General features: G+C 38.2%; 1 protein-coding gene across 3 annotated transcripts in view; it reads left to right on the plus strand.

Moving 5' to 3' along the window:
* The window catches only part of AMPH (amphiphysin), a 135999-nt gene that overhangs the window by 78398 nt on the left and 31485 nt on the right, over positions 1-26116 (plus strand). For all 3 annotated transcript variants that reach the window (XM_053971642.1, XM_053971623.1, XM_053971631.1), the window contains exons 3-11: positions 3683-3737; positions 10009-10103; positions 14699-14794; positions 16079-16186; positions 16565-16650; positions 18272-18347; positions 19210-19292; positions 22771-22909; positions 24413-24541. In XM_053971642.1, the coding sequence (XP_053827617.1) occupies positions 3683-3737; positions 10009-10103; positions 14699-14794; positions 16079-16186; positions 16565-16650; positions 18272-18347; positions 19210-19292; positions 22771-22909; positions 24413-24541 (867 nt within the window). The remainder of the gene's footprint in view (positions 1-3682; positions 3738-10008; positions 10104-14698; positions 14795-16078; positions 16187-16564; positions 16651-18271; positions 18348-19209; positions 19293-22770; positions 22910-24412; positions 24542-26116) is intronic.

Genomic DNA, 26116 nt, shown 5'->3' on the forward strand with positions numbered 1-26116 from the left:
CAAGATTATGTACTAGATTTTGGTGATTTGTGTACTGAGTTTGATCAGGTGAGCTAAGAGCACTGATTTTTGGTGCTGGAGTCTGGTAGAGCATGCATAGTGTTATCAAACAAACTGGTTGTAAGAAGTTTGCCATTAAGTCTTTCCTCTGCAGTTTCTTACATCTTATAAAAGTCTGATTCATTTTGCTGATTTATGTAGAATAAATGAAAGAAATTAAGAAATTATAAAGGAAGCATCAGCGCTGTCTTGGGAAATTTCATTTCAGAGAGATACAACATTGGTGAAAGGACAGCTACTTTTCATTCTCTCTCAAGAAGCTACATCTCATTTAACAAAATTCATGGCTTTAATGAAGATACTTGGAGCAGTGGTTTCAGAGCCACTGGATGTTTTCATTTGATAGACTAGAAAGTAGAAGGAGTGTACCAGTAAACACTGTAAAGGGACAACATTAAATACATGACAATCTTTTAAAAAGTACTTTTTAACACCTGTATGTAACAGTTTGCAAGATGTGCATAGTCAGCAATGTAGTATTTTCATCTTGGGAATTTTCATTAATCTGTTAGGTGACAAAAGTATATCTGTCTTCACTAATAATGAGTTTATTATAGAAAATGTGTAGACCAGATGCACATTTTTCAGAATTCACAGGGCTGAGGGCTTTTGATGCTGATTTTTTTCTGGTATTTTTAAAAGGATCTAATTTTGTTGCCAGTGAAACTGAGAGAATATCTCTCAGATTCAGGAGGAGCTGGCCCTTGCTCATGGACTTTTCAGTGTCACATCACACAATTGATAATGAGGGAAAAGTCATATGACTCTATCATGTTTAGATATTTCAGGTGTTTGCGGCCTGTTAATAACCTATACTGAGGGAGATCCATATTAAAATTATTATTTTGAATGAAGTGTCAGAACTCATAACAGCACGTATGGCAAAATATTTACATCATGTTTTACAACTTTGACTTTTTCTCATGCATTTCCCTGAACAGCAGTTCCTGATGACACACAATGCTAAACAAGCACAACAGATCTAATAGCAGTTTAGGGTAGGAGTTGTATAGCTGCACAGCAGTATAGTTATAAACATAGTGTTTGAACAATGTGTTTACCTGACATTTGTGGTGTGCTGCTTAGTCCTAGTGATAAAACATCATGTGTATGAATAAAACTGGACATGAAATCAGCTAAGGATGCTCTCACCCTTCCAACTGTGGTTTGCTGTTCCCGGAACACCAGAGATTTTTTAATAACTAAGTAAAGTTCTTACTACATGGTCACCTATTCAGCTGGACTATGATGAAGAACCAAGTTTCTGTGCCTTCCATTTTTACCACAATAGCTCAGGCCAAAGAAGGTATGAAATTAAAAGATAACTTCTGTGCCTTCATGTGACTTCTCACAGTACAAGGGATCCTCCCAGGAGGAGACTGGCATGCATAAAAGGGCAACTTCCATCTGGTTTCTGCCAAATATTTGCTGATCCTCCTCTTCAGACATGAGATCAAGAAATTTGCTCCTGGGTATAATCTCCTTTCCTCTCTGGAAGCATTGATCACTTATAGCCTTGGTCCACAGAAAACAGACAACTTCTGATATTCCCGTGCCTACCACTTGAGCACAGAATGAAGTTAGGTTCTGTTGTGTTATGTAGCATGAATAATGTGTTGTAATGACACTTTAGGGTAGTATCTTTTGCTAACAGTATTAAAGTGTAATAAATAAAATTAAAAGTATTTAAATACAAAAGTATTCTGTATTTAAATGTATGTATCTTGTATTATATGTATGTATAGTATTTTCTTAAAGGACACAACATCAAGCTACTACTCGAGAACTTTCTGTTGTTCTATAAGTAATTAAATCTGAGTTTAAATCCACTGATATTCACCCTGCACTTGTTTTGATATGGAGCTTTGATTCCAAAGCAGGGGAAGAGGTTGCCTTTCCTTAGAGCATCAAATATGTTCCCAAACCAGAGAATGGTTGGTGGGCTGGCTGCTCTTTCACACCTGCTGTTACCCAGCAGCTTTTCAGATACCACCCTGGTGGGTCTATTCCTGTGCTCAGACTTTAGTTGATTAATGGATTTGAGAGGTGTATGTGACTGTAGGTCACTGTAGTGACCTACACTGACTACTACACTGTAGTGACTACCACTGTAGTGACCTGAAGTCATTGTAGGTGACTTGTTTCAGATCAAATTAGTGTAAAAGAAAGTTTCTGTTTGTTGAATCCATAAAGTGAATTCAGTCTGCTTTCTAGGCCCACACAGGCATTTTTACCATCCAAATTCTTTAATATATCCAGGAGGTTAATCAGTTGCTCTCTTCTTATAGTGCACTACAGTTTGAGAGATGGGGGTGGGGGTTGTTGATGATCCCATTTTAAAGCCCTACAGTTCCCTTCAAGAAGCTGGGAGAAGTGAGTTTGGTGGGTGCGATCTGCATTGTATTCTATGTACTGGTGAGACAAGTATTTTTTCAGAACCACAATTTTGATTTAACATGGCTACAGCTATGATGTATTTTATGTATCAGATACCCCTATCAAACTGAATTTCTTATGATCCTCTGTGTCTGAGTGTTGAAGCTGCTGATGGCAAATCCTTTACTGACATCAGACATCCTTTGAGTTAAGTGGAGTTATAATAGTTTATACCTTCTGCCTTCTAAAATAGTCACATTATTCACATGCACCCTTTAGATTCTGTTTTTCACATGGAAAATATGAAACTCCAAAGCATATTTTGAAGTCATCAGTCATATTTTGCTGATTTTTCCATATGGTGTAGTTGTATGTGAGAAAATGTGACTGCAAGATGATAGTCCTGTAGTTTCCAACTGCTTAAATAAATTATTTGAAAAATATTGGAAACTGGCAAATGTGGACTGTTTCAAAAATTTTCAGGCTATTGAAGGTGTCCTGTGCAGCATCTTTTTAGCAATAAGTATGTGCGTAGCACAGGTTTCTTTGCAAATCCTAGGAACTGTGAAGTCCAACTTGTGGCACAGTCAGAGATAAAGTAACAAAATCCATTGTTTTCTCTGTTCTGAGAAGGTTGTTGCTATAAGTGAAAGAAAGAGAATTTTGATATATTTGCCAAAGAAAGAGTTGAGATTTCACAGTAGACTGCAAGATGCACTAATCGAGCAAAGCAAAGTAACTAAAGTTATTATATTTTAAATAGTTATTTCCTTGCAAAATGTTAAATTTTAGAATACTTGGGAAATTGTTTGCAAATATAGTAAACAACTTGTGTAAGGGTAGAACTTTTTTCAGGTCTAGACTGGCCTCATTTGAGTGGTTTGCAGTGGAAGTTCACTGGTTTTGATTATACTTGTTTGTGTTTCAGATTAGGCCATAGGCCCATCTGACTTGAACTGCACCTTAGCTGCAAAACATCTTTCTTTTTGTGGAGTTCTTCCCTGTACAGATGATTGATAAAATAAACCCAGAAATTCTAGCCTAGAAAGTACACTATGCAAGCCTCTTTTGCCAGGCCCTCTTTTTATATGAATCTGTGCATGCTTGCAACATGTGGCACTGTTAATCAGATCGGTCCTGAAATTGCTTTTAGTTGTTTTTAGACATACTGCATGCATGTTTCAAGGCATTAAACATAACTGACATGTGTTTTCACTTCCATGCTTTTTTCTTTCTTCTTTTTCAGGCAGAGGGTTCCAGGCTCCAGAGAGAACTGAGAGGATATTTAGCAGCCATTAAAGGTGATTTTTAAGTTTCATATCTTGCTTTCATAAAGCAAACTTTTTTTAAAAATTGAGACAAGTAATCTTGTTTAAAGTATACAAAGACAAATACAAGTAAGATTCTCTTTAACCTGATGCTAGGGATTCTGCACCTTCAATGTCAACTCATGTATGTACAGTCTTGCATCCTTGACTGTCCTTTATGTGCATCCTCTGGTGCCCAGATTCTCATGTTGCATGCATTTTCAGCACCCTCAAGGTCTACATACCTTGTTATTCATCTTTGCAAATGCTAGAATATTAAGTACTTCATGCAAGGCAAGGGATTGCTTGATCTCCACAAATGTAATATTTCTAGGTTATTACTAGTTGGATGGTAAGTTTCCTCCAAAACCACACTTCCTGTGATAATGTGGTTTCTCATCTATTTCTGGCTGCTTAATCAATTTTTTAAAAGTTTAAAAGTCAAATGTGATGTCTCTTGATACTGCATTGAAAATCTAAGTAACAGAAGTCACTAACCAGTGCTAAAATATCAGAGACAAGTAAACAGTCATTCAAATCCTACTAGACATTTGTAAATCCAGCACACTCAACAGAGCACTGTATGCAAAGTGTTCTCTTTCTCGTGCCACCACTCTTTGGAGGAGTTGGAGGCTAAATGGAAGGGAATGAGAGTTGATGACTGATTAAGAGACAGTAGCTTCTTGAGATAAATATAAATATATGATAAATATGTATGTGTGTGTATATTTTTAACCTGGTTCCAGTCCAGTAGGGAAAATTTTGCAAATGAGTATTAACATCCCTGGAAATCACTGTCATAGTAACATCATCACCTGTTCACGGGCAGGTAAGAAAGCTCTTTTTGATGCAAATTATAAAATGGGAAGCAAAGCAGTACCTTACTGTCTTTGACCATCTATTCTTTTCTGGATGGACTGCCGAAGGAAAATTCCATACCAGACAAATTTGCACTAATGTCTTTTGTTCTTAGAGGAAATTATAGCATTGATTTTTTGGGGGGAACACACTGAATGCTAATTTTGCTTTCAGAGTTTTTTCTCTTTCCCACACACATTGTATGGTGGTTATTCAGAAGCAGTAGGATGATGCTGTTTGTTTGCTAGATGTCTTATCTGTCACGTAAGCTGACTGTTTACACCCTGCCTTGATTTCTGTATTGGTGATAACAGCACTTCTCTCTGTTTCATCTTCTTTCTTCATCGTTCTCTTCTTTTCCTAGTACTCTACACTAACGGTCCTTTTGCTCTTCTACTCTCTAATGGACTACTTTTTTCACCAAATATTGTGTTTATCTTTGTTTGTGTAAAATTTTCCACTGTTTAAGTTTTGCCTTTTTAGCTATGCTTTTCTGTTAAGCATCATTTTCTTGTTGCTGCCTTTAAGTAATTTGGACCGACTTTCTTACTCAGAAGGAAAAGTGTTTGATAGCACCTTATTATCTACATGTCTTTAAAAAAATCCAGTCAAAAGCACTCATGAGAGCCTTAAAAATGTCAAAGACAACATCCTTGGCACACATATTGGCACACATTGCTGCTGTGGAGTGAGCACACAACCTGAGCCAGTAGAGCACAATACACAGCTCTGGCTGAGGCTCCCTCAAAGATGACTAGGTCAGTAGTGCCAAAGACCAGATTTTGAATGACTGAAGCACCTGCTACAGTGTCTTTGTTGCAATTCTTTGAATGACTGCTATCACTAAAAGATTTTTGAGTTGTCTATGCACAAAACATGGTAATCCTCATATTTAAGCACTTGAGTGGGATTTTTGCACCAAAGATGTCAGAGACTTGGAGTCATGCTGTCATCAGGGGCTCATTTTGCAGGAAAAGAGGTCAATCATATAACCGCATATATTGGAATTATTGGAAAATAATGCACTTGACATCCTAATACTCTTGGATGTATGAGAGAAGCAGTTCATTTTAAAGGGTTTTGGGATTTTAACTTCAGTAAGAAGTTTCATTTTGCTGCATGACTTCTGAGTGGCTTGATACTGGAAGTAGGAAGTACAAATCTAGGCATGATTTCATAGAATCATAGAATGGTTTGGGTTGGAAAGGACCTTATAGATTATCTAGTTCAAATCCCCGTGCCATAGTCAGGAATGCCACTCACTAGACTAGGTTACTTAGAGCCCAATCCAACCTGACCTTGAACACTTCCAAGGATGGGGCATCCACTTCTTTGGGCTACCTGTTCCAGTGTTTCACTACCCTCTGAGTAAAGAATTTCTTCCTAACATCTAATCTAAACCTCTCCTCTTCTAGTTTCAAAGCATTCATTCCCCTTTGTCCTACCACTGTCTACCTGTGTAAAAAGTTGCTCTCCCTCTTTTTCAATAAGCTCCCATTAAGTACTGTCAAGCAAAAAGAAGGTCTCCTCAGAGCCTTATCTCCAGGCTGAACAACCCCAGCTATCTCTGTCTGCCTTTGTAGGAAAGGTTCTCCATTTCTCTGAACATCTTTCTGGCCTGCTCTAACAGGTCCACATCTTTCTTGTGCTGTGGACTCCAGATGTAGACACAATACTACAGGTAGGGATTTAAGCAAGGAAGAGTAAATTAAGCCTTATTATGACCCTCTGTCCCTTCATTTTAATACACTTCACAATTTGAGGTTTAGTATCACACATTCTTAAAAGAATTTTTGCTGTATTCAGATTCCTTCTCTTGATCACTGATGCTTCTTAGTCTTAGCTGGATCTTGATCTGTCTTGTTGGCTGTTCAAGGAATCAGACGAACCATGCCATAAAGCTGTTGAAATTGTGAATGGCTTTTATGTGCCATTTTATTTCAGTTGCATGATAGTTTAATGTCTGCTATGTATCAGTGGTATTCGTACTGATGAGATTGTGTGCTATCCCCCATAGTCTTAGTCATCTCATGCCTCAGTCTTATGTGTCTTCCAGTCTCCTTGCCAGTATGTATCTGGGTTTTATACTTCATTATTTACTTTTAAGCTTTTGAGAGCTGTGATGGGACTTGAATGGTTTTATGGGCCCAATTGTTATAGAAACCCTAAATCAGTCACCCATTTTCTACCCCAAGCTCTTTGCAAGTACCAGTGCAGATGGGGAAGAATAAACATGGATCTTCATGCAGGTGGCAAGGTGACAGAGGTAAAAAGTAGTCCTGCATGAGGAAAAGAAAGCACCATACTCTTCAGGTGGTTTAATGAAGTGATAAAGAGTAACTGGTGTACGGGAAGGGGAGGGGATATTTTTCAGATTTGTAAGCAGTTCTGCTGCCTAGTTGTCAGTCTGTGGCTGACAGAACTGCCCATATCCTTCAGACAGAGAAATCTTAAAATCAGTCATGTAATTTCTTAAAATCCATAGAAGTATTAATCATCTTTCTGCAGAATTTATTCATGAATAATGAAATTATTGACTTGTTCCAGTGGAAACTCCAGTGAATTACTAGCAATAACAAATACAACTCTTATGGCAGGGCAGGTCATTTCCCTGAAGAACCACATAAGTAATATTAAAAGCCAGACCAAGATGTTGCACCCCATCAGGAAAATGGAAATTTCTCCATCATTCAGGCTAGATTACCCTGCAGAGGAGTGAGGAGACCCCACAGTATATGAGTTTTACAGCCAACATGCTGTTCCAGGTCTGTCTCATTCTCCACGGGAGCTTGAGTATATTGGAACTGTGATGGTAAAGAGTCGCCTACCCTCCCCCTTCTCTGGTGTGCTTAATGGGAATGTCACTGCACTGTCACCCCCAGGATCCCTATCACAAGGAGGCCTCTAGAATTTTTTGGAGGCTCCAGGGACAGGGACTTTTTCCCTTAGAAATAGGGATAATTTAATCTGAGAAGCTAAATTTTCAGTAACTGGATTATTTAGCAACATTTTTCCTAAGGGATTCAAATATTTTGGCACTTTTAGCTATTAAATAAAGGACCCAATTACCAACAAGTACTACTGAATGAAACAATTGATACTAAATATAAATTTCAAACTGTTCATCAGCAGTAAAAATTCTTTTCACATTTCTTAGTACTTTTCATATTTCTTAGTACTTTAATGACTTGCTTTTAATAATTTATCTTTCTCAATGATAGCAGTTAAAAACAGACAAGAGAAAGAGCCTGCAGTCTATGACTAAGATACTAATCCTCTTAAATTTAGTGCTGAATAATACATAAAAGATATCAGTGTGTAAGGAATAACTCTATGTGAAAACCTGCCAAACAAAAAATCATTGGACACTGTAATTTTATGTCCAGAGGTATGAAAAAGAATGGGAATTCACTGGATTGGTATTTACCTTTTCACTCATTTGGTGTATTGCAGTAAACCTGGTATAGATGCAGTCAGAGGGAGTAGGATGGATGATATTAGCCTGGAAATTGCAGATTGAAGCCCCTGACTGAAAAAGCCAAACACTTTACTGCCCACTTGCCTGTCACTGCAGCTGTATTTGACTGATGTTTTTTACAGCAATTTGGTGGAATGGAGGATTATCCAATTCTCAGAACAGAAAAAAGTGTAAAAGTTGGTGCAGTTTTGATATAACTCAAGCATGGCACATTAGGTGTGTTTTACTTATTCTCTTAAACAGATACATGCCTGAGTCCTGTTGTACTTAAAGAAAGTCTAGGAAAAGGTGTCAACATGGTCTGTGACCAAGCTGAGTGCAAGCTGCAGGAGGGATTATCTAGCAGCTATGCTAATCTGCCTGCCGCAGGAACCACTGCCACAGGTTTACCACTCAGACTGCTTAAGGGCAGAAGTTCAGGTATCAGAAAGGATCAAGTGTGAGCAGGGATGAACAAACCCTCCTGGTTTGTATGTTCACCCTGATTGGAGAGAATCAGCCTTCTTAAGCAAAGAGATTCTCTGTTGGTTTTGCCTTATCTCTTGAGTTGATTAATTTGCAGCAACATTAAAGATTTTAAATGAATCCTGCCTGAAAATATACGTGAAGATCATCTGTATTTTATTGTAATTTGGTGTCTTCTAAGGCAAAAAAAAAAATCCTTTTTATTCAGGAGAACACTTTCTTAGCTGGAGATACATTATCCTAAGAATTAACCATGAAGGAGAAAAGGAAGAAATACATCTTAATTCTTGTGCTATCCTAATAGTCTAAGATGAGCTCTGTCATTAAAAACCATCCCCAAGACAATTTCTGAAGAGATCAGATATTCTGTTTTGGCTCAGTACCTTTTGATTTAAGAGTGAAAGCTTGTACCCTCTAAACACCAGTATTTCCTTTATACTTGTTCTCCCCCATGCCATTCTCTCTTTTGTACTCAAGGACTGAGAACAAGCATGTACTTTCAGCTTTTTCAGTATGTGTTGTCCTATTCTATCCATTCCATAGACTACTATTTTCTTATTAGGAAGTGTGCATCCCTCTATTTATTTTCCTCTCATATTTACAGCATGTATTTTTGGAGTGCATGATGGAATGCCAACTGACTAGATCGAGTCTGGTCTTCTACACATTCAAGTTTCAAATTAGTTTTCCTTTTGCACTTGTGAATGTTTCTTTGTGCAGAAAATGAAAATATTGATGTTATTCCTAAATTCATTCACTGAGCAGTAAAATCTAAAGATCATACTTAGAGATGTTTTCAAGAAAAAAAATGTGCTTTTTTAAGAAAAAAAAAATTAATGCTAAGTAAGAAATTCAAGTATTGAGATTTTGCAAAGAAGTTGAAATAAAAGTTGTCATTTTAAAATTACTTTTTCTGAACTCTTAGAATGTTAGGTGAGAAGAGTTTGGTTTCACTGGATTCAGAACCATACTCAGAATCAAATGGATTCATGCTGTATCAAAATGCAAACCCCAATGCCTTCACTGAGGATGTTTATTTTTTCATTGGGGTCAAACTGATCTCACTGAAGATAGATTTAGACCCTTTCTCATAATGTCATTGAAGCTATTTTACATTTAAACCAGAGTGATAAGCATCAATAGTCCCAGTTCTTGTTCCACCTGTGGTAGCAAGAGCTCCAAAAGTGACTGATCAGTTTGGCTTCACACAATCCTCTGCAGGCACCACCCTGTTGCAAACATAAATAGGCACTGGGCTCCACAAACCTCTAAACCTACTGAGTGACCATACAAGATTCTTCATAAAACCACGTCCATTACAGTGCTCTCCCCATGTTCAGGTATCTCTTTTCTAAATTTGCCAGAGAGAATAGCATAGTGGGTATATGTGTCTGAAAATAAAGATATTTAGCAATTACTTCTTGTAGTTTGCAGTTACATGTTCCTCTTTCTGTCTAACTGCAGGAATGCAAGATGCCTCAAAGAAGCTTACAGAGTCTCTCCATGAAGTGTATGAGCCAGACTGGTATGGACGTGAAGATGTGAAAATGATTGGAGAGGTAAGATGCATGGAAAGAGGGAAAAAGTATTTTGGATGCAAATGGATTAATCTGAGCTGTTATGGAGAAGTGTGCACCCAAAATTGACCTTAGTTCTTCATGTCATGTTAAATCCTGTTTTCTCAGCATCTAAGTTATGGATCTTGTGAAATGCAGCTCCTGCTGGCCAGATGCAGCACTTGCAGTGTCTGTTGTATGAACTAGCTGATAAAAGTGCCCACTCAGATAATGTCAGCACAACTGGGCCTGACAGCATTTGACTGACGAGTTTGTACAAAGGTATCTTATATGCAGTTTTATAGTCAGGATTCTCAGCTCAAAAGAATGTTAAAAATTATCAAAGCTGCTTATCCTTTTGTGCTATGTAACAACTGTTGAGCCAGTGGTACTAAACAGGATATCTTATGAGACACTCACCTCTCCCTGAGAAGAATATGGAATTTAAAGGCCAATTAGAGTTCAGGACACTATTTATTTTTACTTTTTACCTTCTTCCAGTGATAAGAGAAGAATAGGCTTTTCTAGACAACACAGCAGGAACTTAACTTGAGGTGCTCTAAATTGCCTGCTTAAAGAGCCTCAGTTCTGGGGGAAGTCTGTCAGCAAATGTGATGGTGGTGACAAGAAAGTGCAAATGGTTGTCAATGAAGCTTTTAATCACCTGGCATTCATTTCATTCATTTTGCAAGGCTTCCTTGATAATACAGTTAACAGTAAACCTGAATACAGAGCCATGTACAGATTGCTTTTCTTCTCTATGGTTGTCTTCTCCTACACTTCCCTGCTGCAAAGGGTTTTGATTTTAAAAGTACCTAACTTCCAAACTGCCTAATTTAATATTTTTTTTGTTTGATTGATTTAGGTTTTTTAATATTGTTTATGTTAAACAGCAGGAAAATCTCATGTTGCATCTTGCTGTAACACCTTATCTTTTATCTGTAGACTATTAGATTTTACTCTCAGAAAATTTTAGTTGAGTATGAAAGCATCAAAATTTGGCTCTTAAGCTCTATTACATGTAAAGATAAATTCTAGGTGTGTGTTCTTAATAAGAGAATTACGGGCAATATTACAAAATCTCCTGAATTTTTTTGGTACATAATCACAAATGTAGATTTATGCATCAATTAGAGTGGCAAAAGCTCAGTTAGAACTTAACCTGGCCACTTCTATAAAGGATAATTAAAAGTGGTTTTATAAATATATTAATATCGAAAGAAGGACCAAGAAAAACTTCCATTCTTTATTGGACATGGTGGGGAATATAGTTACCAAAGATGAGGAAAATGCTGAGGTACTTAACACCTTCTTTGCCGCAACTGTTAACAATAAGACAGGTCATCCTCAAGACAGATGACCTCTTGAGCTAGTAGATTGGGACAGGAATAGATCCCCTATAATCCAGATGGACCTGCTGAGCCATTTTGATGTTCGGGAGCCTGTGAGACCAGATGGGATCCATCCTAAGTGATGAGGGAGCTGGCAGAAGAGCTCACTAAGCTGCTTTTCATCATTTATCATCAGTCTTGGTTATTCAGGAGCTCCCAGATGACTGGAAGCTAGCCAGTGTGATACCCATCCATAACGACTGAAAGGAGGATCCAGGAAACTACAGATCTCTCAACCTGACATCGATGCCTGGCACAGTTATGGAACAGATCATCTTGAGTGTGATCACACAGCACCTACAGGGATGGTCTGGGGATTAGACCCAGCCAGATGAATTTGGGAGAGGCAGGTCCTGCCTAACCAACCTGATCTCTTTTTATGACCAGGTGACCCACCTGGTGGATGAGGGGAAGGCTGTCGATGTTGTCTACCTGGACTGAGCAAAGCCTTCAACACCATCTCCCATGGAATAATCCTGGAAAAGCTGGCAGCCCATGGTTTGGACAAGTGCACTCTTCACTGGGTTAAGAACTGGCTGGATGGCTGGGCTCAGAGAGTGGTGGCGAATGGTGCTGTCTCCAGTTGGTGGCCCGTCACTAGTGGCGTCCCTCAGGGATCTGTGTATGGACCCAATCCTGTTTAAGATCTTTATTGATGATCTGGATGAAGGGATTAAGTCTACTATTACCAGATTTGCAGATGACACCAAGTTGGGCGCTAGTGTCAATCTACTGGAGGGTAGGAGAGCTGTGCAGGAGCAACCAGGATGGGCTGGATCAATGGGATGAATCCAACAATATGAGGTTTAACAAGATCAAGTGTCAGGTCCTGCACTTTGGCCACAACAACCCCCTGCAGCACGACAGGCTGAGGACAGAGAGGCTGGACAGAGGCCAGGCAGTAAAGGACCTGAGTGTACTGATTGGCAGCAGCCTGAACATGAGCCAGCAGCATGCCCACGTGGTCAAGAAAGCCAATGGCATCCTGGCAATAGTGTGTCCAGCAGGACCAGGGGAGTACTCAGCACTGGTGAGGCCATAACTTGAGTTCTGTGTCCAGGTCTGGACCCTTCAATTTAGAAGGATGTTCAGATGCTGGAGTCTGTCCAGAGAAGGGCAACAAGGCTGCTGGAGGCTCAGGGGAGATCTTTTCACTCTCTACAACTGCTTGAAAGGAGGTTGTACCCAAGTGAGGGTCAGTCTTTTCACCTAGGAAACCAGGAACAGGACAAGAGAACACGGCCTTAAACTATGTCAGGGGAAGTTTAGGCTGGACATTAAGAAGAATTTTTTCACAGAAGTGATTTGGCATCAGAATCACCTGCCCAGGGAGGTGGTAGTGTTACCATCTCAGGAGGTGTTTAAGAAAAGACTGGATGTGGCACTTAGTGCCATGTTATAATTCATAAGGTGGTGTTAGGTCATAGGTTAGACTTGATGATCTCAAAGATCTTTTCCAAGCTAGTTGATTCTGTGATTCTGTAATTCTGTGAGCTCAGCCTAAAGTAAAAAATAATTATGTATCTGTTCAGTTTAGGTTATAAATGATCATTCTAAAAGGGATCCACTTAAAAGACCTTTTTCTGTATGGTAGGAAAGATGATGGCTTAAAGAATCCTTCAACAATGTTGTTTGAGTCCATTAGCTTTCAGAATCTCCATTATTTTAATTTGTTCAAAATACGTATCAGCAAGATACAACGGCAAACACAGAAGACTGGCAGTTGTTTGCTATGATCTAATGCTGTGATGCTTTGCAGACCACTGTGATTAAATGCTGTGTTAATAAATTAGGTATTTCTTTTAAACATGTTTAATAGCTTCTAATCATTCATTAGGGACTGTTAGAGTAGGAAATGAATGAACCAAAAGCTGGCATCCCACAGCATTTATAATATGCCGTATAGTAGGTTATGATAAAACAAACACTTGGGAATAGTTTTCTATTACACGGGACAGCCACATGTTTCGTGGGGTCAGTGGTCGGAGACAGGGACAACACACACTCCAATGCCCATGTGGCAATAGAGTTTATTGTATGAACTCTTTATAAAGGAAGCCAGAAAAACCCAGTCTGGATAGCTCATTGGTCTGATCTTTGATACCGCACAGCTCCCAGACCAATAAAATGTCTACAGTTTAGGATGGAACGTAATTGGTTGAGGTTCCTATCTGTCAAGCCAGGGGCCGTTTTACAGAACTGGCTGGGTTTCTTATTTATAGACAAATTAATTGCCCAGTACAAGCCAGCTTGTACTGTGATATAATGTGACAGTTTTCCAGTCTTGTCAGTGAGGATAAGAGCCCTGCAGAACAGTGCTTACATCCATCAACCTCCCTTCCATTAAAGGGAAGGATGTTAAGTGATTTTTGAAATGTGCAAAGAAAGAGGGAATCAGGATGTTTAACATGTGCTAATGATTTGTTCAGTGGAGAATCCAGGACCTCAAGCACTACGTCTGTGTAACAGGATTTGCTTCTAATAACGAATCTTACCCACTGAGTCCTTGTCACATGAGCTGCATTAATATGTTCATGAAAATCAGAAAACTACAGGGAGTTTCTCCTGGTGACTAGCCCTGAGCTCCAAAGGAGACTGAGGAAAAGCACTGTACCTTCAGGGCAGAAGAGGGTGGCGGGTGCAGATTTTGTTTATTTTGCCAGCTGATGTTGAGATGTTTCCTATCCGTCATTCCAGTTCTCCAGCAGCACAAGGTAGAGTTCTTGTCTGCATCCACCATTCCATCAAATGTACCTTAATGGCACAAAAAGAATGAGATGGAAAGACCTTTCCCTTTATTTTCTCTTCTATTTTTTGTTGTACTTCTTTTCTCTGTTTATCATCAGTGAACATACTTAGACACAAGAGTTATGCCAGGTTCAGATTCTGTGTTACTGACTCTCAGGGACCTGGAACCCCAAGGAGCACCTTGAATCCATGACATCCTTATTTTCACATAGCACTTATTATTTGAAATAATGAAAACACAAACTAAATACTAAGTTCAATCTTATTTTGTTGTGAATTAAACTTGCAATATCAAGGTATTCCTTTTCATTCACCTTATGTTTAGGCTCTGATTTATTTTCATAAAGAACATTTTAAAACTTGAGAAAGATGAATCTTTGCCAATTACATTTGTATTTCTCTTATATTTAGAGTGCCATTAAACTACTAAGTACATTTTTCTCCTTTCTACCTTTTCAGAAATGTGATGAACTTTGGGAAGACTTCCATCAAAAACTGGTGGATGGGTCATTGTTAACGCTGGATACATATCTAGGACAATTTCCTGATATCAAAGTAGAGTAATGATTTTCTACAAAGAACAAGTTTTAAAGTTCTGTTGAGTTGCAAAATAAATTGAAAATGAGATTACAAGCAAAAAAAAAAAAGAAAAAAAAGAAAATGGGTGGGAGGTGAAAATCATGCTCTCCTGTAATGTACAATATATTGTTCTGTAAGTAAATTCCTGACATTAGGCAGGACTGATTTTCCAAGTGAACAAAAATATTTTTCATGCAGTAGTATGGATGTAGTATTTACATGGAAGTAAATTAGTCTTTGTAGAGGCAACTTTTATGCTTTTTTCTGCTCCTGTTTCTTTGGTATGAGATAATTTTAACTAACTTCAATAAGAACAAATTAATGCCAGACAAATTACATGGAAAGCAGGCTTTCTGTTATTGGCTAGATGCACCCATGAGCATCTTTCTTTTATCAAAGCCATGGTTCCTGTCTTTTAATTAGTTATAAAAAGATTTTGTAATACACATCACGAGAGAGTGTTATACAGATTCTAGCCTCTGCCACATGCCCATCTAGTGTACAGTCCAGATAAATGACTGCTAAATGAAATGTGTGAGGATAAAGAAGCACTATAGGTGAGAGGAGATACTTTGAATATGGCTATATGGGCATAACTGCATTTTTTCTGTGAGGCTTTATAACTAACCAGGTAACATACAGTCATCCCCTTTGCAATTTACATCAAGGACTAAAGAAAACATAATCTAAGAATACCAACATTAGTGATATACAGTACTAAACTCACTTTTAAATCAAGCTGTGATTATGCTCTCTCAGCATGTAGATTACATAGCTTTGTAAAGTCTATATCAAAGTATATCTATATCTATAGCTTGAACTCCAGTATTTTAGGTATGTGTCAGAACAACTATACAGAGAGATATATATTAACATTTTTCCAACTCTAGAAAAAAAGGTATTCATTGCTGAATTTTCACACTGTCTATAAGGGGAAAAGATAGTATTACCATGCGTTTAACAGGTTCACTGATTCTAGAGAATGTGACAAGTCTTAAGTAACACTGATACCTCAACTCTAAGCCCTATACCCATGAAAACCCTTTCCAAACTATTTGTAAATTGATTCCTTATTTAAAATAATGTGATTAGTTTGTCATTTTTACCATTTCCGTGTTCCTCCTCCATGATATAAAAATTCAGATATGAACAACAGAGAAGGGAGAATAAAAATATGTCAAAAACTAAATTGACAGCATAAATAAAATGGCTTTTTTAAAACTGCTCATCATATTTACTTTCATTTCTACCCCTTTACAGACTCGCATTGCAAAACGAAGCAGAAAGCTAGTGGACTACGACAGTGCAAGGCATCATCTAGAAGCCCTGCAGAGCTCAAAAAGAAAAGATGAGGGCAGAATCACCAAGGTAGCACAATCAGAAACATGCTGGCAGAAGACTTGGGGAGATGGGGTGGTATTTTTTTCTGTACAGAGCATAAAATTTCTCTTCCTTTTACTCCCTTAGAAATAATGGTATCTCTAAGCATAAATGTGTATTGAGCACTTTGGTTCATGTGATAGGCAGGCTCAGCCTCTTTCACTGGGTCCTGTTTGGGACCTAACTTGCTCTCTTGATGAGACTGAAGGGACAGCAAATCCTGTATTGGCCTCCATGGTGTGAGACTGAGTAACATCCTTTGTTAATAAAAATTATAAAACACCCACCAAGAAAACAACACAAAAATAATTTTGGTTTTGTTATGTCATAGTGATTTTAGAAGTCATCTGTTTCATTTTGGTTTAGGCAGAAGAAGAATTTCAAAAGGCACAGAAAGTGTTCGAAGAGTTTAACACTGACTTGCAAGAAGAGTTGCCATCTCTGTGGTCACGGTAAGCCTAGAGAGATATTGTATGCAAGGTCTTAAATGGGGATTAAGGAAAGGGAATCAGGATTTTAATGAGCTGACAGAAAATGGATTGCTAGATTCTTGAAGATTCCATCCATTACCTTTCTGAAATAATAAAATGTATGCAAGTACTACAAAAATATATGTAATATAAGTGTATTTATGCTTATTTTTTCCAATGTATGTTGGCACTTAAGATTCATTAGCATATCTTCATTCTGAGGTGCAAAAAGGTTTCCATTTTGTGAGTAAATAATTATACTAAAGCACAGAGTAGTCTGTGGTGATTTGGGTCTACTTATAGGTCATTTTTTATTATAACTACACCAGAAGACACATTTTAAAGTTTTGCACTGATTATGTTGTGATGTTAAATGATTGGATGGCATAGGTCATTCAGTCAAGATGTTTAATCATGAATTGTGTTTATACAGAAAATGCAGACAATATGGATGGGAGAACAAAAGCAGTAGAAAATTAAGCATTTCATTAGTGTGTTATGTTCTTTAACAATTGACAATCTGGAATGAAAATGTGAAGTATCGTTTGTCTTCCCTGCCTTCTAAATTTAATCCTGTTAGATTTCAGACCAACAGAGGATTTCCCAGCTGTGTTTCTGCCTATTTCAGTGTAAACCTTCTTAGCACTTAGGGATATTTGTTTTATTGGCCTACTAAAAGTAAAACTGCATATGAATGACTTAGAGTGAGGGCCCTTTTACTTCAGTAAATTTTGTATAAAAAGCAGTAGCTAGTCTCAGGGAGAGGTAGAATTTAATTTGAGCAATACACATAATTTACTAAGCAATTGCTTTCAGAGTCATTTATTTTAATTATTAAAATTCTTCAGGAAGAAAATTAATTATTGAGTTGACATTTTGCAGGCTTATTCTTATTCCAAAGATATTTTTTGTTAATCAAATTTGGGAGAAATTATACATGGAAGTTTTAAATAGGAAAAAGAATAAAACAAAACCTAAGAAAACAGCTTCTACTTTTGAAATGGATGCAATGCAATAATTCACCTCAAGTAAGCACATTCTTGACTAAATGCACAGAAATGTCTAGTCTATATTAAATTATTTTCTTTTATATACATGTGCATGTGTTTCAAAGCTGAGCTTGGGACACCCACACTTGGGCTGTACTGAGCTGTATACATTAAAGCTGACTGAAGATGCAACTGCATCACCTTGATGTTGTGATAAGATTTGGGCACAGGGGCTCCTGGAATGGTACCTTTCTGCTTTCAAGAAATGGTTGTGTGCTGTCTGGCAGAAGATGGAAGCCCAGAGCATCTTGCCTTCCCTGTGCTTGTGCTGTAGTTGAGACCATCCTTTTCCACTCTTCTTTAAAAAAAGCTGAAGACATCTGATGTGAAGTAGTCTCAACTTGGTTGACTAGATGGTAGGAAATACATATCACTAGTGGAAATAATCATGAACAAATTAGTCTGAAATTCTGACATTTCATCATTTGCTTTGCTGAGAGTAATAGTCAAGAATGTTGTTTGTAGTCCAGAAAACAGTTAATTAATCTGCCTTTGTGCTCCTCCCACACATACCTTTTATTCTCTTTTTCCTTTCTTTGTGCCATCTTTCGTAGACGAATTGGCTTCTATGTGAACACCTTCAAAAATGTATCCAGCCTTGAAGCCAAGTTTCACAAGGAAATAGCTTTAGTGAGTAAAACTGACTATCTCATGTATAATGGATTATGATACACATGACAGCTAAAAAATACCTTATAGTAAAAATCTAGCAGAGGCACACACGAGAATTTGCCATAGATCTAGATTTGTGCTATAATCATAATATTCATTTCTACTTGCCATATTTGTTCTCTCCTTAAGGAAGGAGCAGCCCCTGCAATTTTGGATTGCAGTGCATTATCAGTTGTAGCACTAAATTTTCACTTCCACTTTTGACAATTTACTGTTGCCATCAGTATTTTTGCTGTGTCCAATTGTTAAGCACCTCTTTGCTTTAATCAGTAGAAAAAAAACGTGTCAAACATTCCCTTCAAGTCTGCTATATGCATTGTCAGCAACGCAATATTTTATTTGTGACTGTTAGGCAAATCAAGCAGTCTCACTGAGGATCTTTTGAGTGTACCTGGCTAAATAGTAGCATATTATCTATATCAAATTGGAACCAAATTTTTTTTGGAAAACTCACTTTACTGAAGCTCTGTAAAAATTTGTATTAGATTTTTCAGGGGAAAACACAGATCTTCTTGGCTGCCCATGTTGCTTTAAACTTCAGATGACCTCCTTCATCAGAGCTTACATAGCAGTCAGCCATACTTGTGAACTTGTTCTCTAAAAAACAGCTCATGTTTTTTAAGAACTGCTGTTGTCTTTGATTCTATGGATTTTGATGAGTTTCTGTTTAGGCTTTTGCTATACATGGCACTGAGAATTTTTGGAAGGATTTATAGTGTAACATTAAGTTATCAAGTTACCATTTATCAAACCAGATTTATCTTTTTAATCATGACTATAGTTGTTCACATAAACTCAGGCAACTGTTTTATTTTCACAGTTATGTCACAAACTATATGAAGTGATGACAAAGCTGGGGGATCAGCATGCAGACAAGGCCTTCACTATTCAAGGGGCACCAAGGTGAATTTATTGCCTTTCTAATGAATTGCATTGCTGTAGGCTTTGTGGGTTTCAGCATATGTAGTAATCACCTATACTATGTGTAATATCTACACATGGTAACTGGCTTTATTTGTTCAGGATGGTAGATGAAGGTATCTGGGATTAGGTTCTTCTCAACAGGAGTAAATATGCAAAGCTTCCTTCTTCACTGACTATTTTTCTAGAAAGTCCTTTCAAAAACACAAAAAAAAAATGAAGGCTGTTTCAATTTAGCCAAGTTCATTGTAGACTGTTACATCAATTTGCACCAACTAAGAGAATAGCTCATTTATTCTTAGATGCTTAGTTTAAAGTTATGTTGCTAACTCTCATAACTTGTTTAAAGCCTTGAAATATTGAGATATGTTTTTAGCTCCTATTATTAGGTCAGAATCCCAAACTTTGAACGTCAGTTTTTATCTCTTCTGCGGAAAAGCAAAGATCTGAGGGTACATCATAAAGCAAAAAAAGCTGAAATAAAGAGAATGTCACGAAATACCATATTTTTAAAGACTTTCAAGCAAAATCTTGTTTTAAAGCACAAAACCAAAAGGATCAGATGGTGCTTTCTAAAGGTCAGTCGATGCCAGTACAGTATTTCTGATTTTTCACTTTCAACAAATGTAGCCTTTCTGCCATAATTTTATTTGTAATACTGATGTGTAGAAAAGGTTGAAATGTAAAACAGCGAGACTTATAAAGACACAATGATATTTAGAGTTACTATATAAAACCTGAATTTCCATTTAATCCCAGCTAGTCAGAAGCAATCTGAACAATGCTATACAGCTTTTCACATCCCACTCTAAGGGGAGTTTTTTTAATGGATTTCTTGGACAAAATCAAGCACAAACGAGGCAAATATTAAATTTGAGACCTATTTAATGATAAAGAAGGATCTGTGTCCCTACTGGAGAGGGCTAGAAAGTTAAGAAGAGAAGGGAAAAGAAAGGGAGAGAGAGAAAGGAGGTCAGCGTCAGAATGTTACCACCAGAATACGGGGTGCCCCAGCGGCGTCCATCGGCAAGTGGCGCATGCGCTCCCTGTCCGCGTGAGGCTGCGCAGCTCTCGCGAGAGCGCAGCAGCCATGGCCGCAGCCAGCATGGTTCCGTGTCGAGGGGCGGTGGGACGCGCGGGGAGCGGGCGCTGGGGCGGAGCGGCGGGCAGGCTGCTGCGGGGAAGCGGCGAAGCTTAGAAGAGTAGATGGAACAGATAAGGACAGGGCAGACAGTCAGGGAAAAAACAAGACCGCAGGGAGCAGAGGCCGACCCAGGCAAACCTCTAGATGAGCCCCTCGGCTCAGAAACTGAGACAGCGGGGTGTGGTTGGACCGCGGTTAAATGCTTTTATGTGCTTAGGCTCCTCCAATAGTCCGCTCCTTATGGGACGACCATTGGCTAGTCAGGGGAATGTGCCCAGGACAGTAGGGGTTTCCCCGCCTGCAGAGTCTCTTGCAGCCCAATCGTGGAAGGTTTGTCTGCCCTGATTGTCTGTCAGGCGAAGTCGACATTCTCTAAAGGGGTTGCCTACTTAGGGACTGTGATGTCAGCCGTCTGTACCCCCTCATGTGTGCTAGCCACTTTCTGCATGTGTTAGGATTCAGCCCATGTAGAAATTTTCCACCCAATGTCAGAAAATCGGTTTATAACGCAAAAGCCTGATAATGTTGAGGCATAAATAAAAATTAAAGTGGTTCCTCCCCTAGCTACTGCTAATTTGCCCTCAAGATGGGAGGTAGATTAGCAACAATTAAGACTAACCAAACATAACATCTGCCTCAAAAATCTGGAAGGAAGACATTTCTCCATTTGTTTTAATCTTTGGAAGAACAAAGAACGAAATCTGAAACTTCTGACATAATGCAAATTTCAGAACTACTTTATAAGTGCATGACTAGGATTTGTATTTCAGTGATAATCTATGCTTGTATATTACATATTGCCTTTGGAGCTGTTAACTTTCACCCATTTAGAATGGACTTACAGTCTGGACTATGTTCCCATAAAGGATTTGTAAAACACTTTTATGTGATGTAAAACAATGTAGTGTTGGAAGATTTCAAGTGCATTTTATCCACTTGTGTCTTTTAGACCATGTCCAACATGCACATGCTTGTTCCCTCTGAATTATTCATTCCATCAATGGGAGAAAAAAAATTATGCAACAAAATTATTTTTGTTGCAAATTACTAGATGTCATTTAATGTAGTGTGAACTTACTTTTAAAAAGCTTTCTAAAAATCCCTTTTTTCAGTTACTTTGTTGCTGTCTTTTGCTGTACTGTTTGCAGAGCCTTGTGTGAAAATCTGGATAGATTTGACTTCCCTTACTAGTGATGATACTCTAAAAGACTCATAAGTGAGTCTTCATGAGATAAAACAGCTTTTCATTTTACATGCATGAGAAATTGATACTAGACAAGTACAATATCTAATCTTTCTTTTAAATAACTGCATAAAAAAAAACATCTTAAGAACTTGTGTGGTACTGAATACTCTGTCCTGAAGGCAAATATTGTACCCTGGAACATAAATTTCTTAATGACTGCTTATTTTTTCTCTTTCAATATTTCCACAGAAAGAGGTGGTGAGTGTGAGCTAAGTTTGTCCTTCCAAAGAACAGTTTTTCTTAGCATTAGGATCATGTTTATGCTGTGGTCTCAATCAGGTAGTGCTTCTGCTCTCCCTGAGGATGTGTAGGAGTCGCTTCTACTGAGTACTGTGGTTGTTGAGTACTGTAGTTCATAGCCTCCCTCATTGTAAGCTTTCATCATATCTAGGTAGCTGAATATTTTCTCAGTGTTTGCACTAGGTCCTTTCATGGGAAGTGCAGATGCTTTCTATGACTTCATCAGATCTTTTCTTAGTATCAGCAGAGCTCTGTTGAAGTCGCTAGACTGCTGCTTGTTTATAATTGTTGCGATTTGTCCTTCTAAATAGTGATATCTTTATAATAATCTTGGCTGTGTTTTGTTTTATTGAAACCTTTCTGAACTTGCTGAGCTTTTAAAATTATTTGCAGTATTCATTGTTATGCCTTCCTGTGGGTTTTTTTATCTTCAGAGTGTTCTATTCTGAGAAGTGTGTGAAATGACGACAGTAAATCCATTTCACATTTTATAATAGTTATAAATTTATAAATGAAATGGTATTTCAAGTATAGAATCTGAAAAAATGCAAGTATTCTTGTTTTTTTCAAGTTACAATGATCAGGTAAACAAATGTTCCAAAAATCAAGATAATTCAAAATTAAAACTTCCTTTGACACTGAATTTTAATTGTCTTTAATTGCAGTTTTAGTTCTAGTCACTGTATAATGGCTTTATTCATCTCCAGTGTGTACTCTCTTTTTGGTCACTGACATTATATCAGGGATGCAGTTCAACTGTTGCATCCAATTTTCAAGGTAATAAGTCAGCAAGATATATATGTCCTTGCCATTCCTTTGCTTCTGTCTAGTGATTCAGGTCCACTCCGCTTTGCAAAAACACCATCACCACCAGAGGAGGTCTCTCCCCTACCTAGCCCTACTGCGAGTCCCAATCATATGCTGGCACCAGCATCTCCAGCACCAGCCCGACCTAAGTCACCAACACAGGTAAGGAGATACCTAGCACAAGGACCTGATGTGTTGTGTAGTGAAAGATAGCTGAGATGATGTACGTGGTGGATTTTTCATCTAGGCTGTGACTGAGTAGTGGCAGGGAGGCTACTGGTTCTGTTGCAGTCTGTTCTGTTCATCAGTTGTTCATCCCTGTGTCATAACATGAATAAAAAATGGTTTTTATATTAGGGGAATGAAGGAATGTTGAGTGCCTGGTGAATTGGTGGGACTTGCAGTGAGAAAGCAAAACACTTCTTAAAAAGTTGCATTGTCTCTAAAGGCCCATATACCAGCAATGATAGTTTGAAAAGCCTATTTCTAAACCTCCTTGTGAATTTTTGTACAATGTATATTTCTGTTCTTCATTCATCTTCAAATTTATGCTTACCTTGGGAAAAATTAGCCAATGAGTATCACTGATCTGGCCAATCTCTAAAACAATGAAAAATAAAGCTAGCTGAAATACTGCTATGCTAATTACTGATAATTAAAGTCTTATTGGTTGTTCTCAACACTGTTTGGGAAGTTTGACATTTATAATCAATGGAGTAATTTCTATTCCCACTGGTATTGGTAAAATAAGAATTGGTTTCATTCATCAGTTCCATCTGTAGCATGAGTTGTATATGATACTTCGTGTGCATATCAAAGACTTGTGTTGATGTTCTGGATGTTTTTGGAATTGGGATAGCTTCTGTGCTGATTGCTGTTTCTATGCTGTCTGCACATCAGAAGAAAATTTATTTTGTATCTAGTGAGCATGCTTATTTTCTCTGGTCTCCCAAAATGTGATAGCTCACTGCCTGAGTATTCACCTGGTAGGATTCAGCCTCATTGGTGCCAATGGTATTAGATCACTATACCACCTGAGGATTATTTTTATGGACTTATTTTTTTGGGTTTTTGATAGATTTAAAAATTATCCAATACTATTTGGTGTTATTCCAAGCAATTAGTTTGTCATAGTTATGTGAATCTCTGGAGAGCAGGAGGAATATAGTGAACTAAGCACCTTTGAAGTGCTATAGGTCCCAGAGATGTTATGGTCTTAGCATTAAGTACACTCTAAGGCTAGCAACAGATGGACAGTGACAAAATCCCAAAGCTAAATACAGATGAGTAAGAAGCCAAAAAGCTGCAGAGGCATTGTTTCTGTGCAGTATCACCCTTCCAGCTATGGGCCACATAGAAGAGCTAGTGTATTTTGCTGTGTGCCTGTTGCAGCAGGAAAAAAAAACAACCAAAGCTTTTGTATCAAATCTGAAACCTTGAGTTTTAATGAGTTTGAAACATAGGGTTGTTTTGCACTTCCCATAATGTTTATTTCCAAGTGCTTGGTGGTGAACAGCTAAACAGTTCCATTCAATACATAGCTTATTCCCAAGGCTTATTGGGTGAAACAGCCAAAGTAAAAACCTAAGACAATTTGTTTAGGTCTAGCTTAAAGATTTTCTTGTATCCCTGAACTAGTCTGTGACATTTTTGCTGTCTGCCTAGCTGAGGAAAGGTCCACCAGTCCCACCACTGCCTAAACTCACACCCACGAAGGAGTTGCAACAGGAGAACATCATTAACCTATTTGACGACAACTTTGTCCCAGAAATCAATGTGACAACCCCATCACAGGTAAGCTTCAGTGAATTGTGTAGAGGTCCAATCATGTAATCACCCTAAGTTCTCCAAGATAGTGCCCTGGGAGCTGATCTTCACAGGGAGGGAGGAGGAAGGTGAAGGTACAAGGCAGAGGCACAATTACCACTTTCTGTTATCTTGAAAGAGTTACACATATGGTGTTTTGCCTTTGAATAGGTCACACATAATCACTCAAAAGGGCTAACACAGCTAACATATTGAAAAAAAGAGCAATTTCCTGAGAGGTGTGACTGAAAATACTGTGATAAAGTCATGTTTGAGATTTAAAGGCATCAAGGTTGCATTATGTGCTGAGAGTTATCTAAGATAATCTATTTATAGTTAAGTGTCCATCCAATTAAGGAATTAAAGGCTACTCCCAGAATGCAGCTGCTGGTAGGCACTCTTTCTGAAGGGAGATAGCAGATCTTTTGCACCACTGTACCCTGACTTCATAGGAATTAATTACTCTAGGAACATGAGCCTTGAAATCACTGGTTAGAGTTGGTGTACCCTGTGCTAGATATGGCCCCTTGCATTAAATACTGTATCCAACTAACATGCATACGTCAGGCCATCCAGGGAAGCAGAAATGAAACTGGTTTGCTTTTCCATTAAGAAATGACACCAGAACAAGGCTTTAAATTAGTGTTAATCACATTTCCAGAATCCTTTCAACCTTTCTGTAAGACATTGGCATAGAAATGGAATGGCATAATAAAAGTGGGTGTGCTTCTGAGAACTGAAATCTTTTCCTTGTCTCTCAAGGAAAATGGATCTCCCTTTAGTGAGTGACTCCTCCACAGTCAATGACCAGGGAGTATCCTAAGCTATTCCCTGGCCACCTTCTCATCAATTATCTGCACTTTTCCCTCCACAAAACCCACTGGCATCACTAAAGCATGTTTACTATATCTGAGATCTCTGAGTATGTACAGACATACCCAAATAATGTGATGTATAGATTTTGTATCCTTGTGTATGTGAACCAGTTAAGGAAAATATGTAGCATGAAATCCACAGGAAATACGGACTTATTCCTCTTGACGTTTAGGGCTCCTCCTATACTCCCAAAGCCCTTGTTGAGCAGTATGGAGAAAGCTATTGGGCCTGCAGAGCCTGCCAATGGTACAGGACTTCCCAAAGGACCACCACTGGTGTCCCAGACACTGCTCATGCAGAGGCACAAAACCAACAGACTGATGAGTAGAGTTTTGCTGCTTTAGTACAGTGTTTTGGAGAGGATTACAAACAGACCAAACTTTTGTTCCTTGAAACACAAATATCCTGTAATTGTTGCTGTTCCTCCTTCTTTACTAAGCAATACTGATGCATTTGCTGCATTAGTGCAAGATGGTGAAAGACAGTTCTGCTTGATGCTGTTGAATATTTGTGCACTGATTCAACAGTGTCTTACACATCCGGTTATTCATGGTCAAAAATGGATTTAATTACTATCTAGTAAAATAAGGCGGTGAGAAGATGAAATATCTGGGTCACCAGATGTAAGGATCATACAAAAATGTGTGTTCCTTCCTTTATTTCTTCTTTTCTTCACATCACATTTCT

The sequence above is a fragment of the Vidua macroura genome, chromosome 1, assembly GCF_024509145.1.
Source record: "Vidua macroura isolate BioBank_ID:100142 chromosome 1, ASM2450914v1, whole genome shotgun sequence".
NCBI classification, from domain to species: domain Eukaryota; kingdom Metazoa; phylum Chordata; class Aves; order Passeriformes; family Viduidae; genus Vidua; species Vidua macroura.